Here is a 22094-nt window from a genome sequence, read left to right on the forward strand (position 1 = left end):
TTGCAGCCAGGCTTACTCATACAGTTGGATGTCTCTTACTTGTCGAGCTGCTGTTTTGCCAACTATGTGACTTGATAATGGTGAATCTTATCTTCTTTGAGTGCTCCATTCTTATACAACAAAGTTAGTTGCTTTTTGACTTATTTATACTGGCAAATCACATTTATAATTACTGGCTTGAAAGAAGGATGGTTAACAAGTCGTATTATTTTTATAGTAATTTTATACAGTTTGATATTTGATCTTGTTGCTGAAGCATTTGCCACATTGTTTTCCTCACAGCTGGTTGTAAGATCGTTCTTAGAGCTGATGTGTTGGTGTGTCTATTGTACATTTCATGTTCCTTGAAAAAGAAAAGAGCCAACATGAAATAATTGTAAGTGCAACAGCTTGCTAATTGATTTGGTCCTCAGGTGTGCATATAGCTAAAGAAAACTTTGAGTTTATATGAGTGAAAAGCCACTGTTAAGGAGCAGAAGTACACACAGTGCTATGCCAATCTTAATTCAGTCAGTAATAGTGTTGCAAAATTGAAAATTACTTGGTAATTATAGTGCAGAGGTTTTTTCCTGTCTCAAAGACCTAAGTGTAGGCTGGTGTTCAGGTTTCAGTGGGCTTCTTTCACTACCCATTGTTCCACAGGTTTGTCCTTTTTTTATGGAGTTTTCAAAGTTTATAGACAATGAGCGCAGGAAGAGGCTGGGGGACCCACCCTTCTGTCCAGCTGAGCACTGTTGCAGAAGTTGGTTTGTCTGTGTGCCTCAGAATGCCTTTTGATTGGCTACTTTATAGGTTTTCGGCTCCCACCTTGCCCAGGACTTTGGTAAATGTTCAGCACCCCCCCCACCCCACCCCCATCCTTACAGCAGAATGTTAACTGCCAACCACTTGTAGTTTTTAATCTGTCCAACATACTCTGCAAATAATAGTGTGTTCTTGTTTTTAAGATTGTTGTTTCTGCCTTCTTTAGCAAAGGAGCTTGTGATCATGCTAACACTCACAGCTGTAATTAGACAGCAACTGTGCTTCATACAGCTGAATTGCACAACCCAGTGAAACCCTGAAAAGCCAGGACTTGGACACAAATATTTGAATATTAAAACTTAGAGTGTGTTTTCAGTATTCATGTGTCTGAGCTTTAGTATTCTCTTTGCAGTATGCAGTAACCTAATTACAGATTGTTGTGAAGTTTGGTGTTTGAAGCACTCAAATGTAGCAACAGCAAGCATCAAAGGTAGGAATAATTGTAGATAGATAGATATATATATGGATTTGAATGAGGAGCAGCAAATAGGAGGTACATATTAAGAAACAACAATGAAATGAGCTGTGGAGGTGATCAGCCAAGTTTCATTGCACTGAAAGATGTGAGGGAGAATGGAATGTGAACTATATAATTACAAAGGTTTTTGTACAGAAAATCAAAATAGGTCTAGTTGAGCGTTTCCTATCGTGATGTTTTCTGGTTTTTCCTATTTTAATGTAGAGGTTTTAATGCTAAGCAGGATTGCAGTGTTCTGAGTAAATGAGAGCAAGCTCTTTGTTGAGGAAAAAGCTGTTTAATAAGCAGATGACATCGATTTTGCTTCCATTAAAAATAAGCCTCCAAAATACTTTGATTTTCAAGTCAAGAATGGTTGCCATTGTGGAGCATTAAGAAAAGAGAGCTGCTGGTTTGTAATTTTTCCAAAGCTTTGCTAAATAGTTTTCTTTGCCAAGAGTGTAGTGTTACAGTTTGAGAAACTGTTTACTAATTGGCTGCAGAGGAGGCAGTGCCTTCCAACCTAGGCTAGGAGTAGTTGATGGGGAAGTGGGGAGAGAATGGCTGTCTTACAGCCCTTTGTTCAGCAAGGGCTGGGGATGACTCATGTCAGAAAATGTCTAGTTTACTTAGCTGCTTTTTTTTCCCCTTTTTTTTCTTTCAAGCTGAATCACATCTTGACCTATTTGGCTTGATAACGTGTACTTGTACTATGTGTCTAAAAGCTTAGTATAATTTCCTCATTCTTTCAACAGGATAAAAATGCTGACAGCTAATAGGCCTTTTGAACTAGCATGCTTGCAGACTGATTGGCAGACTCAGTAGCAAAACAGAAAATCACTCTTCCATACTTTTCTGTAATACCTTGTTTTAGATGGTGGTTGCAAAACAGGGCTGTTGCCCTTCCCCTCTACTCCCCATGCCCACAAAATTAGTTCAGATTAGATATGAAATTTGATTAGAGTTTGATGGAGCATTGTCATGCAGTAATAGTTGGTGCTCAGCTTTTCTGCCCACACAAGCAGTGTGTGCTTTGTTGATTTTGTAGACCCTCAACGTTTTCATTTTCCCATTGATACTTACATTGCATCTGCTGGTTTGCATGGCCCTGGCATACCAGGGAACGGAGCTGGCTCCTGGCAGCCCTTTAAAAAGGCTTCAGTTTGTACAGCAAAGTGCATTAGCACATGGAGAGAAGAGCAGGATAGAGCAATGGTGGATTCTTCATAGAAGAGCCAGCACATCAAACTAAAGCCTCAGAGTAATGTGCTTGCTTCCAGCCTTTTATAACCCTTTTCAGAAGACTATAGCATTTCGTACATGATGCAATAAAAACATTTGTGTCCTAGAGGATTTCACCGTTACAAATACCTGTTTGTATCTGATCTATATTTCTAACAACTGCATGCAGAACAAATGCATTCTTTTCCCAAGCTCCCTTCTGTTTTGCAGCTGCTTTTTGTAAATGGCACAAATCCCATCCATGCCCTTCCCACAGTGCTGGCATCAGTCTTCCTAACTGTTCTAGAAGTCTCACTGGCAAAAAGTTTAGTGTGGAAACTGTTGGGTATGGAGTGAGATGCAGCTTGCCTTTTTTTTTTCCTTTAATTAAGTGTACCTTCATTCTGAATGTACAGACTCATAATGTCTGGCATGTATTTTTTTTTAACATGATTATGTGTGGGAGCTGGTAGTTATAAACCTGTAGAATTTGAAAGCCATGATGTAAAGCAACTGGTTAATTCCTAAGCACTACCTTCTAGCTGGGATGCTGGTTGAGACTTCAAATGTGTTAGCCAGCTGAATAAGAGTTACTGAAGGAATGCTGCTAACACAGCTGTTTTCTTTTAATTTTTCTTGCCCTTATAATGGGGAAAATGTTTAGCATATTTTATTGTTTTGCCATTTCAAAACTGCATTTGAAAGAGTTGCAGAGACTGCCAATTAATATGCCAGAGCTGAGTGTTTCTGGACTTTGCTTTCTTCTGAAAGATGTATTCTCCAGTTGGGAATCTGCTTCTTGGAACTCCTGTGCTTACTGCCTTTTCACATTCCAGGCAGCTTTTGTGGCTAACAGTAGTTTCAGGAACAATCACACGTGGTCAGACAAAAAGTCCATCACACAAGTAGGCCATCCCTGAGAGTGCCGAGGGAAGAGCATGGAAACAAGGCAGAGATACATGGTGAAGGTGACCTTTCACCCCTAGTTTGTGCTTATTTGTAGCTTAGTGTTTTGAGCTAGAAAGGTTATTTTATCAATGTTTTTGTTGTTGTTAGGCTGATCATTTTGCAGTGAGCTTGCCCACCAGAAAGCACTTGATTATGTTTTCTTGAAGGATACTCTATAACTTCCTCATATTTGGTGGTTTAATTGTCTGAGAACTTGCTTCCTTTTCAGGCTTAAGCAAGCTTTCAGTCAAAATTGAGATGTTACTCTGTCTTGTGTTCCTGTGCTTTCCCTCTGTATTCATTTATGTTCTCCTTGGTATTGAAACGTGAATTACTTTGTCTGGGAGGTTGAAGACTCAGACTCAAACTCAGTTTCTATGGTCAGTCATATGTGAGGAGCTGCAGTTCAGTTTCAGATAACCCATGCTGCACAGTGGAGCATGTTTAGACTTTTCAGCATTCTTGCAGAGACACATGACCAGTCAAATATGTACTTTTTAAACTGGTGGAATCCTTAACAGAAGCAATGTTGGCTATGCAGCCTCCTCATCCAGCTGTTTTAAAGCTGCTTCTCCCCTTTCTTTCAGACTAAGAGTAACGATGACCTCTTAGCAGGGATGGCTGGTGGTAGTGGAGTGACAATGACCAACGGTGTCAAGGTAAAGAAGAACACTTGTGTAGCAACAGCATCTTCAACTTCAGGGACAACCATGAACAGTCTGGAAAATAAACCCAAAACCATTGCAGGTAAATGAATATATTGATCCTTAAAGATGGAAGTTGGGTGGCTTTTTATTCTCCTACCATGTGTGGGGATCCAGGCTGTCTGTTGAAATGGTCAGTAAGGCCACAGTCAAAGCAAACGCCTCCTGGTGCTGTTCTCCCAATTCTTAATAATTGCCTTTGGAAGGTGTTCCTTTTATTATTTTTTTTTGGTAGTTTTATAACTGCTATATAAATCTATAATTAGTTTAAAAATATATAAAAAGATATGTATGAATCTCTAGAGTAGTTTTGTCTAAAATAATTTGCCTAAAAAAAAACCCCTGGTGCCACAAGCACTAAATCTTTAAGATGTGATCACTTGTTTCAGTCAGCCTTTTGCATATTCTGTAGTGCTTTCTAGAGCTTTCAGGAACTGTTCAGAAAAGTGCAATTTTGTGGTGTGATCATTGTAGATGGAAATATGTCTTGCCTTCCAAAGCTTTGTTTTGGATTCAGTAATGCTTGCAAAGCTGTAAAGCATCTGGAAACAAAGCAGTAATAATTGAACCTCATCTTTATGAAGTGAGATGAAGATACAGAACACCTTAACCTTCGCTTTGGAGTATCATAATAAGCAATTCAGCACTTTAAAGCTTGCATTCAGCTGATAGACAATGTTTTCATTTTACTGAAGAGAGGCAGATTTGGCCTTGTGGAAATAGCACTGCTGCAGTTTTGGTACAATCAATGAGAAACTGTTGAAGACAGGGAAAAAGAAACCTCCAAATGTTAAACTTTAAGGTTGGATACATCAAAGAGATATGTCTAAATAGTGGTAAAACACAGCAATTGGTAAAGCCTGGATCAATTGAGATCAAACTGCACTGATTCAGAATGTAGGTTGTGTAAACGTTTGCTCTAAATGTATTTTATGACATGCCTCAGTGTGACTTGGAGAACTCAGCCACTGCATGGCTGCTGTACAATACCCAGCCTGCTGTTACAGATGCTTCATTTGTAATTAATGTTCCTAACTTTCCAAACCCATCCAGGTCCAGGTTCCACAGCTAAACGCAGCACTTCCTCTGGCACTAAAGAATTCAGCTCCTCCAGGGAGAGAATGCGTGACCGTTCTCGCCTGAGCCAGAGCAAAAAGCTGCCTCTGAGCGGGCAGGGCAGCACCGAGGCCATGCTGGCCAAGCGCTCCCGCAGCCGCACCAACCCCGAGGTGGACGTTCGCATGAGCAAGTCCAAGTCAGACAACCAAATCAGCGACAAAGCTGCGCTGGAAGCCAAGGTCAATGATCTCCTGACGCTGGCAAAAACTAAAGATGTGGAAATCTTGCACCTGAGGAATGAGCTAAGGGACATGCGTGCTCAGCTGGGCCTTAATGAAGATCAACTTGAAGGCGATGAAAAATCTGAAGAAAAAGAGGCCATTGCTGTCCATCAGCCAACCGATGTGGAGTCTACCTTGCTACAGTTACAAGAACAAAACACTGCCATCCGGGAAGAGCTCAACCAGCTGAAGAATGAGAATCGAATGTTAAAAGACAGGCTGAATGCATTAGGCTTTTCCTTGGAGCAAAGGCTGGACAACTCTGAAAAACTCTTTGGCTACCAGTCTTTGAGTCCAGAGATTGCAGCTGGCAACCACAGTGATGGTGGTGGTACTCTGACATCTTCAGTGGAAGGTTCTGCTCCAGGATCAATGGAAGACTTGTTAAGTCAGGATGAGAACACCTTGATGGACAACCAACACAGTAATTCCATGGATAATTTGGACAGTGAGTGCAGTGAGGTTTATCAGCCACTGACATCAAGTGATGATGCCTTAGATGCTCCATCATCTTCAGAGTCTGAAGGAGTACCAAGTATAGAAAGATCTAGGAAGGGGAGCAGTGGCAATGCAAGTGAGGTGTCTGTGGCTTGTCTAACGGAACGGATACATCAGATGGAAGAGAATCAGCACAGCACAGCTGAAGAGCTCCAAGCCACGCTCCAGGAGCTTGCGGATTTGCAGCAAATAACACAAGAGCTAAACAGTGAGAATGAAAGACTTGGAGAGGAGAAAGTAATTCTTATGGAATCTTTGTGTCAACAAAGTGACAAGTTAGAGCACTTCAGCCGTCAGATTGAGTATTTTCGGTCCCTTCTAGATGAACACCACATTTCTTACGTGATCGATGAAGATATGAAAAGCGGTCGCTACATGGAATTAGAGCAGCGCTACATGGACCTGGCAGAGAACGCTCGGTTTGAGAGAGAGCAGCTGCTAGGTGTTCAGCAGCACTTGAGCAACACTTTGAAGATGGCAGAACAAGACAACAAGGAAGCCCAAGAAATGATAGGGGCATTAAAGGAACGAAATCACCACATGGAGCGGATTATTGAATCAGAGCAGAAGAGCAAAACGGCCATAGCGTCCACCTTAGAGGAGTACAAAGCCACAGTGGCCAGTGACCAGATTGAGATGAACAGGCTGAAAGCTCAGTTGGAGCATGAGAAGCAGAAAGTGGCTGAGCTGTATTCCATTCACAACTCTGGAGATAAATCAGACATCCAGGATCTGCTGGAGAGCGTCAGGCTGGATAAAGAAAAAGCAGAGACCCTGGCCAGTGGCCTGCAGGAGGAGCTGGCACACACTCGCAACGATGCCAATCGGCTGCAAGATGCCATTGCTAAGGTAGCGTTCAAAACAGCCTTGTGCTCTAACAGCCCACACACATCCCAGGGCTTGCTGTTTGTTGGTCACTGCAGTTCTTTTAGAAGTAAAGGATTAATTATGACCTTAATTGTATTGCAGTAGTTGGTTACTTGCTCTTCACCTTTGTTATGAAAATGAGAGGCCTTTAAAAAATTTCTATGGACACATTCAGCCCTGGGGAAACTCCCATTTTATTTATTAAAAACACTGGTATTGAAACTCTGCCACTAATTTCAAGACCCAAACTTCAACAGGATTTAAAATACTCTTTGAATTCTGTGTTTAAATTGCTTCTGCAAGAGTTTCAAGGAGTTAGTGCCAAACTGGTGGAAGAGGGATGTCTCTGAGGAAGTCCTGGGAGTCAGTTTGAGGTGATAACCCAGCTGGTGCTGAGAGAATACACTCAAGTTTAAACTTGTTCAAGCTAGTTCAGTTGAATTAGAATAAACTAATAATAAAGAATGCAGGAAAAGGTTGTCTTTCTTCAATCAAGGAATAACCAATTTTAAGGGAGAAACATTTGGCCTAATTTAGTTTACTGAATACATGTTGTAGTTGTAAATGAAAACCAGACCAAAACTTTTTGATAAGCTTTTAAACAATAATTATTAAATGTGGTAAATACACATATTTTTTTTACTACTGATCCATTTAGGAATGGCTTGTGTTTTGACAAAGCATATATTTCTCGTTGTAGAACAGCTATTTTGACTCAAATGGTAGTAATTTATGTAGTAAATGCATCTAGTAAAAGCTTTCACCAGAATCTAATACCAGAATGAGAAAATGTACTTTAGGTAGTCATTTAAAGGTGTATCTTCCTGATGAGAAAATGTATGCTAGATGTAATGTCTGCAATATATACTAGTTGCAAACCAACATGCTAGTCATGGTCACCTGCCAGTTAGAATCCACCTTAATTTAAGGGGGGGGAGGGAGAGAGAGGGGAGGCAAGTTAATAATTAAGGTTGTGTAGGTGCTATTCAAATAAAAAACACTGAAACAGGTTATTTAAAGCAGGGTGTTTGGTCTATTAAAATGGGTGCCTGACTGTATTGACCCACCCCAAGCCGTGACCTGATTTGTCTTGTTTTTCTGCCACCCTGTTTTTACTGTAGGGTTAATGTCACTCTGCCTCTGATCCTAGCCTGGTTTCAGGAGGCAGGCTAAAATAGCCTCCCTGCTCCTGACAGGCAGAAGACTGCTACCTCTTCCTTTCCATGTTTGTTTTTGTTTAATTCAGTTCAACAGCTTTTCAGACTCCTCTGGGAACTGCTTCAACTCACTAACACACCTCACACACAAATGTGAATCCTGCTACTTGGTTAAGGACACAAATCATCTCACAGGTCCACCAAGCACTAAAATTGATGCACAGCAGAGGGCAAGCTTATATTTTTTGGCAAGAGAAAAAAGGGGATTTGATGTGGCCCCTGGTGCCATGGTTTAGTAGTCATGAGGTCTTGGGTGACAGGTTGGACTTGATGATCTTTGAGGTCTCTTCCAACCTTATTGATTCTATGAAAGGGGTAAAGAGCTTTCTCCCCCACCTTCTCCCTTTTCCATTGCAGTGAGATGTTAAATTTGATCAGCTGCTCATGAAATCACAGCCTTGTTACTGTGGTGGTGGTGGTGTGGGTTTCACTTGAATGCAGGATACTGCTGGGGAGCACTCCTATAATACTCAGTTTGGGAATAAAAGAGTTTAACTCCAGCTCAGGAAAGTAGTTGCGCTAAACCAATAGTTTTTAAAGAGCTTACTCTTTATGTCCCATACTTTTTTTATGGCTGCAGAAATACATTGTGAGTATGGTAGTTAACAAACTGGAAGTGTGTTTAAAATCCAACCAGTTTAGTCATGATAGGATCTCTTGCAGGTTGAAGATGAGTACCGAGTGTTCCAAGAAGAAGCCAAGAAACAAATTGAGGATCTCAATGTGACTCTGGAAAAACTTCGGACAGAACTAGATGAAAAAGAGACCGAGAGAAGTGACATGAAAGAAACTATTTTTGAGCTGGAGGATGAAGTAGAGCAGCATCGTGCTGTGAAGCTTCATGACAACCTCATCATATCTGATTTGGAGAGTAAGTGTTACGAGTGGCTCTTGAGAGAAATGGTAATTTCAGAGCACAGCTGAAGTAGGGCACTGTAGCAGCGAAACTATTTTCACTTGTCTCTCAGATCTTTGTTTTCAAGTCAGATGAGGGTTTGCAGAGCCCTCATATACTAAGGAAAAAAAAAATGAAGTTAGCTTTGCTTTTCCAGTCTTAGTAGTTGTTGGTGTGGGAATGAAAAGCTGTGAATTGAGAATAAATATTGCATCTGATAATGCTGATTTTCAAAGCAGAAGAACATAAAATTACAGACTTAATGACAGTGTGCTCCTTGCGTATTTAGGAGACTGGATGATTAATTTACTGGCTTGGTGGTGGATTTTTAAGAATGGTCTCTCTTTTGGGTACCCAAATAGTAGGAGTTACCAGGCACCTTGAGAATGTTTGTAATTCATGATTCCTCCCACTTGAAGAAAGGTCTTTTTAGTGGGGAAACTGGTGAATGGAGGCCCTGACTGTTACAAATGTTAGAGCTGCCTTGGCAGTAAGAGCATGTTATTTATCTCTTTCTGGGTAGATTTGCTTAAGTCGTGAAACTGTTCTGTGAGCTAAAAATTAATCTGACAGACTTAGGGCAAACTAAAACTTTATCTGTTGGCTCTTGCCACTGTGTAAGAAATGGTTTGGGCTTTTAATGACACATGTTTACTGTATCCTTGCCTACCTCTCTGTGTCTTAGTTCCCTCTCTGATCTCCAAGACCTGCTCAGACATTCCTACCACAGGCTGTAATTCTGCAATTACTCATCATCTAAATAACTTGGGCAACTGCACCCTGGCAAGCTGGATCTCCACAGTGCTACTTCCAGAATTCAAATGTTTACTATTCTTCCATAGTATATAAAACCTGAACAAGACAGCAGAAAAAACAAAGCGTGATCCCTTTTATCAGTAAGGGAAATATTCATAGAAGGGCTTTTAAATTGGTCTGCTATCAAGAATAGGGAGTGTCTTAAGTAAGCTCAGTGTCTTCAGACATGTAGCAGTCAGCTTGGTTTTCCTAAGGAACTCTTTATCTTGAAAGACAATCACTGTTTGTATTTACTAAATTACTTCAGCTGTTTGTTCTGCAATTATTTTGGCTCACTCTGTTCCCAAACCAAAGACGTTTCTTAGGGAGCGGGAGCTGAAGCACATGGTCAGTGGCCCTGACTGTTCCTGAAGCAATTTTGTAGCCAAGTCTTAAAAAGGTTGAACGCTTTTCTATTTTCATTGTGGTTTTTTTTTCCACTAACCGAATTACATTAAGACAGAAACCAGCACTGTAGTCAAGGAAGTAAACATTTAGGTATCTGCCTACTTGATTGCAAGACAGCTCTAATTTTCAGATACTTCTGCTTTGGGTGCACAAACCAGCTGCCAGATGTTTCACTTAAACTGGTAAAAATTCAGGCAGAGGTTTCTCTGCCTGGGCAAAAATTTTCAACAAAAATTGCGACAATCTTTGTGGCTTGTGGCTCTTGAACTAGTTTGGGAAGTCCGGCTGTGCTGGCTGCTGCCTGGTGTGCTCCTTGGGGAAGACCAGCGGTGTGTTAGTTCCAGGCAAGAAGGAGAGTGACATCTAGTGGCGGCGCCTGAGCATGGCACCTGGAGAGCAGTTTGAACTTCATCTCTGACCACTTCCAAACGCTGTTCATTATGGGTTCAGAATTAAACCTGTGGTGGGAGCCTCTAATTAGAGACAGCAAAGAACAGCAGCTCAGAAAATCTGGGAGTTGGGGGTAGTACAGACAAGATCTAAAAGACAGAATTGTAATAAATGTTATTGAGGTGACAGGAAAGCTCATTGAAGGAATAAGGTATCTTCTGCTGAGCAGAATTCTGGTCAGGTCTGGTGTTCTGTCAGCCAAATGTATAATGCCTGTGCTTTTCAATGTGGAGACTTTAGTATAGCTTTAGGTATTGTAAAGTAGTAGCTGGAAGAATGATGGTTTTCATCCTAAATGGCCAGGGGTAATAAAGATACATAAAGGTTTTCTTTAATGAGCTTTTCTTTTAGGTTTTAAGACATGGGGAAGTCTCACCCACCCCTTGAGAACTGGCCTAACAGCAAAGTTACTGAGTGAATGAAAATGATGGCAAGACAGCTGATAATAAGAGATAGAAAATGCTTGTGGGAAGGGTTTACAAAAGACTACAGTTAAGAGAATGGTGCTTCCGGGATGGGGTGGAGAATGTTCATTCAAATTAATGGCTGGTCAACAGCCATGTGAAATGTTCTATCACTGGTACTTGGGGCATGCTTCCTTGTGGGCTTTCCAAGCACATAGCAGACACCAAAGAAGCATTTGTCACAGTACTCTGCATATTGAACTGTCACATTTTAGTTGTTTGTCTGCCAGCTGTTTAGCTGCCTGTCTTGCCTTGGATAGTGGTGTGGGATTGCACTGGTTAACTGCATGTGCTGTGTTCCTGATGCCCATCCAGACACAATAGGGCAGCTGGACTTGAGTACTGGTGGGATGAGGAGCCTGAAGCATAGAGCTGCTGTATTGTATCTAAAAAGTCTGAGTGCTAATAGCATGGCTGACACATCTGTGGTGTGTCCTCAGCAGTGCATGAGGGGGCACAGCCTGCAGTGGTGCTGAGTCCGCAGGGGCTGTCTGCTGGCAGGGCAGGCTGGCGGTAGGTGGCGCAGTGCCTCTGGGTTTCAATTCCCTAGTCTGTTAGCCAAGCTGTCACATTAGTCATCTTTAATGACTAAGGGGAGGGAAAAAAAGAAACCTATTATTCTTCCAAGCAATTAATAAGAGTTGGTGGGGAATTTTTTTCTGTTTCTCAGAAAACTTTGTCTCTTGATTTGCAGAAAATTAGTATTTGTAGGCTAGCTTAGCAGTTGTCAGCTTGAAAAACACTTAGTGCATGTTCACTTAGCACAAGGTAGAGCTGCTCTTAGGCTGTGACTATTTAAGTCAGTACATATTTTGGACAAGTGTAGGTGAGCAAGAAGGTGAATAAATAGTTCTTTTATGGAGCTGACAGTTGTTAATTCTTCCATATCTCATTTTGAAAAGGATTATGACAGCAGCTGATTTATTACATTACCATATTTAGACCTTTTCTACCACAGTGTTGGAAAAGTCAATTGGATGTTAATTTGCTAATTGTTAGCAATTTTTGGGAGAGGGAGGCTAATGTTGGACCTTTACAAAAATCATCTTTCTTGCCATGCAGACCTGGTGTCTGCAGCAGAGCGCAAGCAGCTTGCTGATTTGCCATTTTTGATTATCCTGTTAGTTCATCAGAATGGTCTCCTTGTTCTTCACTTCCCTACGCTTCAGTTCCTAAACCATTCTGATTCCCCTTTTACCTCAGTCCTCTTTCTTGTCTATGCTCCCTAAAAGGAGGTGACTCAGTAATGGTAGAAGCATTTGTCCTGCCATACTGAAAGCTGCAGCATATATGGGTGGGAAGGATTTGGGGTGTTAGAGATTCATGGTGGTTGTGAGGATGCAAAGAGGAAGGAAACCACAAGGCAGCTGTACAGAGAACTGCCTGTGTACCTGTTTTGGCTACTTGAATTTTCAGGCTGTATCTGGTGACACAGTGCAAAGAGTGGATGGAGTTCAGGCTGTAAGAGGTGAAGTCACTGATCTTAGCCTTAATTTCTCACTGTGTTTCAAATTCAGTTGCAATTGGGTAGTTTTCTTCAGTTCTTTTTTTCTGATCTGCTGGATTGACAAGGGAGAAGACTGTTTCCAGCAACTGCTGTGAATTGCTCTGTAATGTTTATAGTAACTGCAGCGTATTCAGACCATTGTGTTTTACTTCAAAGCATAAATATACTAAAACTTAATGGTGCATTTCATATCTCACAAAAAGTTCAAAACAATGGCATTACACAAGCTTTAACTCTGCTTTGTGGCTATTTTTAGATGAACTGCAGCTTGCTTTCAGTAGTAGAACAAATTTTGGTTTTAAAAACAAAATTTTCTTTGAACTGGCATTAAAAGAGAAAAGGCTCACCCACTAGATTCTGTTTCCAAATGCCATGGCAAGCTCTTTAGGGCATGCTGACTGGCTGTCACTGTTGGAAGTTATCTCATGTGCAGTGGTTTGGGGTTTTTTTTTTTTTGGCTTGTGTCTAAAGAGAAAAGAGGATGGGGAAGGGGAATGGCTTTTACAGCTTTGACCTAAAGCTGGCATCTCAGTGCTGACCTGATCTCAAACCAGTTATATATACAGAGACAAGCTAAGAACTGAAGGGCTTTGCTTAAATACCGTGGCAGCATCAGATGTGAGTGGCACGCTCCGCTAGGCTTATCTTCAAAGCTCAGAGATCACTTGGGTACATTTTAAAATGTGCAGTCTTGTAAGGAGGAGATAGATACAGAAATACCTGCCTAATTTTAGGGTTTCAGCTTTTCCTGAGCCTGAAAGGTTATCATGATTTCAGGCCAATAGAGGTTTGTCGTTCCAGGCATTAGAAGTCTCTGTGCTTGGGATGTGTTGAGGCAAAATTCAAGAAATTGAAACCCAGATTTTGCTTTCCATCACTGAAAATTTTGATGTGTTCTTGTGAGCATAGCCGGGGCTCCTGAATGTACACATCAGCAGAAATCAGCTTAAATCTGTTCTCAGCCTTTGTTTCATCTGATTTAAACGTCTTGGAATGCTTGCTGGTTTCCATTGAGTGTGCTGTAGCCTCAATTTTTATTGTTAACAAAAGCCCTTTGACAGGAGCCCAGCAGTAGTGAAGGTACAGGCTCACTTGTGAACACACTGGTAGCTCATGGCAGAGAAGTAACTTTAAAGAAACCCTGGTTTACGGGGTTCCCTGAGAGCTGATACCCAAATGAAAACACCGGAAGTTTTCCATGTAGGACAAAGCTGCAAAACTTCACTGTAACAACCTGTTTGTATGAACCTAGGCAGCAGTCAAACAGTTATTCTGCAGTTCCACAGATTTTTGCTACAGTTCTGTGTTTTGAACAGCCTGAATTTATTAGGCACCTTCAATCTTCTGGTAGAAAGAGCATTTCAAATGTGTAGGAAAATACTTGTTTCCAGCAGTCTTGGAATAATGAGCCTCATAAAGAAATGCATTCAGTCAGCTGGCCCATGGTTTATACAGGTTGGAAATGGCTACCTGAAGCTAAAGAAGAAAATCATCCTGGAATCCAGTGAAGTGACTCACTGATTAGAAATGTATGAAGTGACACACTGATTAGAAATGTATGCTGAGGTGTTCTACAGGAGTTGCTTAGTTATAGGAATGGAGTAATCAATCACATTGTCTTTGTGCGTTGAATAGAGTCAGAAATGAATGATAATTGCAGTCACTGGCCTGTCAGACACCCTGTGAGAGCTTGGTGCTGATCAAGCTGCAGACCCTTTTGTACAGCTGACAGATTTAAGGGCCCGTCTCTCATAACATTATCTCTAGGCTGCTTATCCCTTTCCAGTAACCATAGCATGTTTCATCTTCAAGTGTTCCATCTTGATACACAAGAAGGTAAGATTCTTCAGGCCATGAGTAGCATTTTTGAAGTCATGTCTGTGAGTTATGTCAGCAGCTTTGTGGCAAGGAGTAAGCTGAATCAAAAGGCTTCATGTAGCCACTGCTTACGTTTGAAGAGACAAACCTGCCCAACATCCATGTTTTTAGGACCCTTATGTGTTAAATTACTGTGGTAGTGAGAAAGTTCAGTTCTCCCCCCACACACAAACAACAGCTAAAACTGTCACAATTACCTACCTTGTTTATTTGCTCCTTGTTACTGCTCTGTCATTTTAATGCTTTGAAGGGTAGAGTCTGGGATTTATGTAGGAATTGAATTTGCTTCTGCTGTTCCACTCACCAGTGATAGAGAAGTATGCACCCACTGACATTTGCTGTCACATTCTTTCTTCTCATACTGTTGTTCTCCAGATGGCTTTGGTATAAAAATGTATCCCTTGAGTAAGATTTTAAAACATTTGCAGGTTGCTTATAAAGTAAACAGATCCCTGAATAAGATCTTACAGATAATTTTACTTTCTTTTCAGATACAGTTAAAAAACTTCAGGACCAAAAGCATGACATGGAAAGAGAGATAAAGAACCTTCACAGGAGGCTCCGGGTGGGTTAAAACCTCAATAAATGGTAAACTTGGAATGTCATAAGACCTGCATGGGATATAGTGTAAAAGTGATGGGATGGGATGCAGTACCATTGATATAATTATTTCTGAAGAGGGAGACATGGTATGGGAATATATTTACCAACCTACAGACACGAAAGAATCTGTGGCATCTCAAAGATACGGCATTGTGCTTGGGAGAAGATGGTCCTGCATCTTCTGAGCCACAGGGGACTTGATTGATTGATCGATCAATCAATTGATTCTGTTTCACTTTGACCATTTTCTTTCTTTGTAGAAAAGAAATTTATGCCCTTGGAAGCCTAGTTGTCTCCAGCAACACTACTTCAGTTCAGCTTGCAAGTTAGGTTGTGCCTTATGCCAGAGATGAGGGCCTTATCACTGCTGTAAATTGTTTCCTGTAGCGGCATTGGGAAGCTGTGAATAATAAGGATCACTTCTATTTTTAACTTCCAAGTTCTTGATGTTGCTTTAAGTGTAAAGTTTAATTTCCTTACAGGAGGAGTCAGCAGAATGGCGCCAGTTCCAAGCTGACCTGCAGACTGCAGTGGTTATAGCAAATGATATCAAGTCTGAGGCCCAGGAGGAGATAGGAGACCTGAAGCGTCGATTGCACGAAGCTCAGGAGAAAAACGAGAAGCTCACCAAAGAGCTGGAGGAAATCAAGTCACGCAAGTATGCAAAAGACAACAGGGATGTTGTCTGTCTTGTAGCTGGGGGACAGCTATGGAGAGTCACTATTTTAATTATTATTGAGAGCCCAGAAGTTGCTAATCCTTTCACTGGGAGGATCTATATTGCAGCAAGCTGCTGAACACAAACTTTAAAGGCTCAAAGTAGATGCAGTTACAAGAGCAACATCTGTGTCTGTACTCTCTATATTTCATCCATTCCCAAGTTCAGTTTGGTGCTTTTGACACACCAGGTTGAAGTGGAGGGTTACCAGCTATATATGATTTCATAGAATCATAAAATGGTTTGAGTTGGAAGTGACCTCAAAAGGTTATCCGATCCAACCCCACCTCAGTCAGTAGGGGCATCCTCCATTACATCAGGCTGCTCGGAGCCTTGTCAAGCCTGTCAAGGGGAGGATGCCAGATCCCTCTGATTCTGAGGGGTTATTTTGGTGATCACTGTTCCTGTCCCTGTCTCAGAGAGGTCACAGTGTGGTTCCACATATCTGTCCCTTTCTCCAACTCCCCATTGTTCCCTAGCCTATCCACTGCTTCTCTTAGTTCTACCACCAGGCTGAGCAAACAGTCCCCCTGCTCCCATTTCACAGAGCCATTGACCCTAATTCCAGCTGCTTGCAGAGAGGCTGTGCCTGCAGCCAGAGCCCTGGCCAGCTGCATTTTCTTAGGGCAGCTCAGTCTGAGCCCATGCATCCCTTGCAGCAAGTACAGAGGAGGATATGCCCTTTCTGTGAGTGGGCACCATGGTTGAGCCTTCTTCAGCACTGCTGAGCTTGCTGGCTTACCTCTGGGCTGGGAGAGGTATTTCTATGAGTGGTGAATGTAAGGTGATCACCAAACTAAGTCATTTGAATGATTCGTGCTAATACATTTCAGCCATAACTGTAACTGTTCCATTACTGCTTGCAAGTGAACCTCTGAGATTACAGTTGCATTGTTGAAGGTAGAATTGGGTTGCTAATTCCAGTCAGTATATTCATTACTATTTATACACAAACATCTCTGAGATTCAAGTCACTGCAGACAGAGAACAAAGAGGGAACTGCATCAAATTCCTTGGAAATGGTATTGCTGCTGCCTTGGAGGGAAGATGGTAGGGAAGTCTACTGCAGTGTCTGAAGCAAAAATCAGTCAGTGTTTCATTATTGCAGACTGCAGAAAACAGATTGCTTTAAACAGTCTTGTCTTGTGAGTGACACAATACAGTAGCCACTATAAATACTCTGTACTGAAAGTCCAATTAGTGTTTTTTGAAGTGATTCATATGTTGCCTAAAAGTGGATGCCAGAACCTCCTTAGAATTAATTTGAATTGTTTTCTGTTTATGCAAGTGAAAAAAAATATTCTCCCCTCTGAGCTTCTTATTTACTTGTGAAATATTTAAGGCTCTTTTTTTCCCCAATGTGTGTGTGAGAGACAGGAGCAGAAATGAAGCCCTAAATCAAGTATTGATTGGCTAGAATTTTCACCTGGTGCTTATCTCTTCAGCTGACAAGCAGTAAGAATTTGCAGTGATAATTTATTCCTAAATTACAGGGGAAAGAAAACCATATTAATTTAATGAGAATTTGGATCATCGATTTTAATTTGCCTTCAAATTTGTGTTGATTTTTTTTTTCTAAGACTTTGCATGCTAAAATGGTTTTGAAGTTCCTTAAACGGGCTGCATATTGATTTCAGGCAGGAAGAGGAGCGTGGTCGAGTGTACAATTACATGAATGCTGTAGAGAGAGATCTGGCAGCTCTGAGGCAGGGAATGGGCCTGAGTCGCAGATCCTCCACCTCCTCGGAGCCAACTCCCACTGTAAAAACACTCATCAAGTCATTTGACAGTGCCTCCCAAGGTAATGGTTTTCAGCTGGTGTGGTACCTGCACCAGGTTACAATTTTGCATGTGTTGACAGACACATCTAATGGCTTAGCTAATTCAAAGGCAGGTTGTTTTATTGTGCTGTCATGACCCGTAAGTGGTGGTTGAAACAAAGCAACCAAGGTGCACAACAGATTGTTCGCTGTGGTTAAGCATCCTTCTCTTCTTTTTTTTTTTTTCCCTTTTTTCATTTTTGTCCTATCTTTATTTTTCTTGACTGTTGCATTGCCAGTGACTCATATGCTAAATGCATATGAGCAGTGGCTCCTGTGTTTCAGAAATACACAAACACATATTGCACACATAATCATATCTGGGAGCACAGCTGATTGCAGCCTGGGCTCTTCAAATGTGGTCTTAATGAAACAAATTAAGCATTCTGAAAGCCATCTAAGTTTCTTTCTTCTAATAATTTACATTCTTGAAGTCTAAAGTGCTGATGAATGCTTAAAATAAGGTCCAAGCAGTCTCATCTATTAAAAGATATAGGCAGTGTCTTCTAAAATGAAGAAGACCTCCCTGTTGAGACTCTTACTGTGAAAACAGCTGCTGTTGTCCTCCTCTCCAGTTCAGCAGAGTAAGAAATCCAAGTAATTATCCTGGAATGACAAACACTTGAGCTAAGCTTTGACTGCATATGAGACTTTGTATGGATTAAGATATTTACTTCAGCAGACCTTTTGGCTTTGAATTTCATTTACAGTAATAGTGTCACTGTAAGTCCCTGGTGTAAAAGGCTTGGCTAGAAGTAGACTTAAAGTACTGTGCTGTGTATGGCAAATTGTTTCTGATGCAGAAGACTCTCCGTATTGGCAATTCCATAAATGTATTTCCACACTTGTTTTCTTTGTTCAAGACACTTACAAAGCTTTGTTTGCCTAATGTTAATTAAAGATATATTTCTTTTAAATCTCTTACTGGATAAAGGTGCTTACTGCCAGAGTTGGTTTGGTAAAATAACTCACTTCTCCCTTTGGTTCAGTCCTTTATTTCAAGATTCTGTCTGCCTTCTTCCTCAGCCTTAGAGTCTAATCATGCTGTTAAACAATCAAATGACTGGTTCACCAACTCAGTGTTTATCTGGTTTCATGTGTTTCTAAACATGTTATTTGTTTAACCCCAGAATTTTGAGGACTACCATGATGTGTAGTGCTGTGGACTTCAGTTGGAAGTGAGAAAGGAGGAGGTGGTGATCCATGTTACCTGTCCTGTCTTACTGGCAGACCCAGGAGCCTGCTATCATCCTATTAATTACCTGGAGATCACAGAACTAGTAATGCCATCCTTTATGTCAGCCAGGGTAATAGTATCCTGCACCTTAGCCTTGTCCACCCCCACAAAACTTCTGTTTTTGCCAGGGATGATATGTTCAAGACAGTGTAATTAGAGAGGAGTAAATGTGTAGGCATACTTGTGAGTGATTTGCAGTCAGTTACTCATTGAAATTCTGGAAGCTGTGATCTGGTAGAACCAGTAATGTAAAGGACAGGGTGAGAGCTCACTGTAGCAGCCAGTCTCCTGTGTCACTGCAGGACATTGCAGTACTCACCATGGCTTCTTTTCTCTTTCTTTTAGTTCCAAGCCCTGCTGCTGCCACGATTCCTCGCACTCCCCTGAGCCCAAGTCCCATGAAAACTCCCCCAGCTGCTGCTGTGTCCCCTATGCAGGTGGGTGATTAGGACTGCACTTAGCATGTGAAGCTACAGGTGGTAGTACACAAAACTGGCTGACTCTGGGGGGCCATAATGATAAAATGTCGCCCCTGGTAGGTAATTACCAAAATGTTCAGCCTAACAAAGGAGTCTTTCACTGAGGACTGCCTTGGCATCATTTGGAAGTTGCTGAATGTTCCCAATCCTTACTATTCCTGTGCTGCTGAGAAGCATGAGAAGAAAACCTTATCTGCATCCCTTACTTCTGGAGTTGCTGTTTGTCAGTTTAGTCCTGCCTGGCATGGAAACAGCAGTAATCTAGAGCCCTTTGGGCACTAGGCTGGGGTCTGTACAGAGTCTATCAGCAGTCATCACTACAAATGTATCCCATATTGCCTGGGCTTCTGATAGCAGACCTGGCCAGAGAGGAATGGAGTTATTGTGGTTTGATGATCTTTCCTTGTTTTGCACTGACTGAGAGCTTGGCCAGTTGGTGATTGTGCTATGTGTTCTGTCCTGTGTCCTCTGAAGTTTTGTGGGTTTGCTCAGCTGCTGCTGGAGCCTCAGTGCACTAAGATTGTGGCAGCAGCGCTCCGGTGCTCAGCTGTGTAGAGCACTGCTGGTTCTGTTATCTCACTGGCTGCATGAAGTGAGATTTTGCCAATGAGTTTAAAGACAAAGCAGATGGGATCAAATTCACAAAGAAAAGTCTCGTTTACTCCTTTACCATCCCTGATTCTCCTGCTGCCTTCAAGAAGTCACTAACCAGAAGTACCACAGCTTGGTTCTTGTTGGAGGTCAGTGTGATGTTTTGGTGCTAAATCCTACATGTGTCCGTTGAAGAATCTCAGTCCATATTGGCTTTGCTCCAGAACAATGCTTGGACCAGAGTGGCTGTTCTCCCATGCTCAGACTAGTGCAGCTTTTGTTTGTTTGGGAGTGGATTTCATAAAACAAATAGCCTCAAATGTTTTTGAGAGAGCTTCTGTTAACTCATGGGCTCAGTTGCTCCTGACAGCAGTTTTCTAAAGTTAGATGTGACAAGTTCTCTGACAGATGCTTTGTTCCTGTTGATCTGTCTTTATATTTCTGTTTATTTCTGTGCTCTTGTAGGAAGAGGCACATTTAATCTCGTGTTCTAAAAGGTTAGACCAGAGCTTTAGTAGACAGGAGACTTTTTGAATGAAGCCCTTAGGCATATTTCACTTTATTTACCTGTAAATTAACCATGAACCAAAGAAGTATCTTCAAATACTGCAAACCTGCTCTTGAGCTGCTGTTCTCAATCTGGGATTCTACTTCTGAGATAGAACCAGGTCATTAACAGCTGGATACCCATTAGTGGGAAGCATTGCCTGAGGAGCAAAGGGTGTGTCAAATGAAAATGGTTTCTATTGTCTGTTTGAAGATAGGTGGTTTTCTTGAAAGTCTTTGTCATTATCCAAAAGACAGCTGGGTTCTGTGACCTCAGTTTTGTAAAGTGCATTTGAAGAGTATTTTCTGCTCAAGAGAGAAGAGGGTTTGGGTTCAAAACCAATTTTCATCATCCTTTCTCCTTATTTTCATGTTACTGCCTCATTTTCTGCTGTGTTGGCTTATGGAATTTTTGTGTATTTTTTTGTATTGCTATTGGAGAGCAGGATTTTAGTAAGTCCCACCTTGTAGAAGTCATCCATGGTTTCAGATCTTGAGTGAAGGTGGAAGGATATCTCTGGGCGTCTTGCAGTGCTCATTATCATTAATGTCAGTTGCTTTTAAATGCTGCAAATACTGCAAAACAATTTAGGAAGAGAGGTACAGGGAGGGAGAATGTAAAGTCAACCCTGCTGGGTTAGCCCAAAGCTTAGCTGAGCTGCTGGGCCACTGAAAGTGACCAGAGCAGATGCCTAGGGAGGAGTGTGAGGAAAATGAAGCCTTTCTGTTGCTTTCACTGAGACCTTTATTTTCCTCCCCTATAGAGAATGCCAAGTGGAGCTAGATAAACATTAGTTGATTCATTTTCCTCTCATTCGCAATGTGTTAGTCACCACGCTACTACTGGTAGTTGTAACAGTAAGCTACGCAATAAGGAACTAGGGACAGTGAAAGTAAGCCCTGTCTGCAGTGTCAACAGCAGCAGAAAGACAAACAGTTCACTTTATAACACGGAGACAAGGACAGTGCACAGCAGGTTACCAGCTGAGCAATGCAGCCGCTTTCTGGGAATATCCGTGAAGGATGTTTGTTCTTCAGTGATAGGCGGAAGCCAAGAGAATGACAAAGGTGCTTGGTTAGCCGGCACTGGGGCTGCTCCCTGCTACCTGGGTTTCCTGGCTGAAGCTCTCTACTACCCTGTAATGACAGACCAAAAGCTAACCAGAATGAAATCTCTTTCTTCTAACCTCATTATTTAACTACTGTGACAGCTCCTTTGGGGATCAGTAGAGGAGTAGCACAAAAGGGCTCTCACTTCAGTACAGGCCTTGTTCTGTACTTCAGAAACAAGTAAAGTGCTTTCCTAAGTGGCTGAACTTTAATGCAAGCTTGAAATGCCAGCTCTTACAGGAAGCAGTTGTAGGGACTTTCGAGCATGACTCAACTGCAGTCATTTTTATCTGCACATTTAAAGGAATAGTCTTTGTAGTATGTGCAGGGGTTTTGATAGGCAAGGGGATGAAATTCTTCATCCTGTGTTAGCAGTTATGTTCTCCATCTGATTTCCAGCACAAAAGCACAGCTCTAGCTTGAGTCTAAATGATTAGTAAGTGGCCCTGTAATCCTGCCTCTGCTGTGGGATGCTGCAAACTCTATACTGCTTACTTTTTTCAATCTGAGTTTTGATTTGTCTGGCAAGTTCCCCAT

The 22094-nt window shown here is 41.6% G+C and overlaps 1 protein-coding gene across 2 annotated transcripts in view; it reads left to right on the top strand.

The window, feature by feature from the left end:
- SPECC1L (sperm antigen with calponin homology and coiled-coil domains 1 like) overlaps positions 1-22094 on the top strand; it is a 64814-nt gene that overhangs the window by 15750 nt on the left and 26970 nt on the right. For both annotated transcript variants that reach the window (XM_068157242.1, XM_068157241.1), the window contains exons 3-9: positions 4018-4177; positions 5188-6821; positions 8720-8927; positions 14945-15018; positions 15539-15714; positions 17412-17575; positions 19177-19268. In XM_068157242.1, coding sequence (XP_068013343.1) covers positions 4018-4177; positions 5188-6821; positions 8720-8927; positions 14945-15018; positions 15539-15714; positions 17412-17575; positions 19177-19268 — 2508 coding nt within the window. The remainder of the gene's footprint in view (positions 1-4017; positions 4178-5187; positions 6822-8719; positions 8928-14944; positions 15019-15538; positions 15715-17411; positions 17576-19176; positions 19269-22094) is intronic.

Source organism: Melanerpes formicivorus, unplaced genomic scaffold (genome assembly GCF_026170545.1).
Source record: "Melanerpes formicivorus ecotype bairdi unplaced genomic scaffold, bMelFor1.0.p_v2 SCAF_36, whole genome shotgun sequence".
In the NCBI taxonomy this organism is placed as follows: domain Eukaryota; kingdom Metazoa; phylum Chordata; class Aves; order Piciformes; family Picidae; genus Melanerpes; species Melanerpes formicivorus.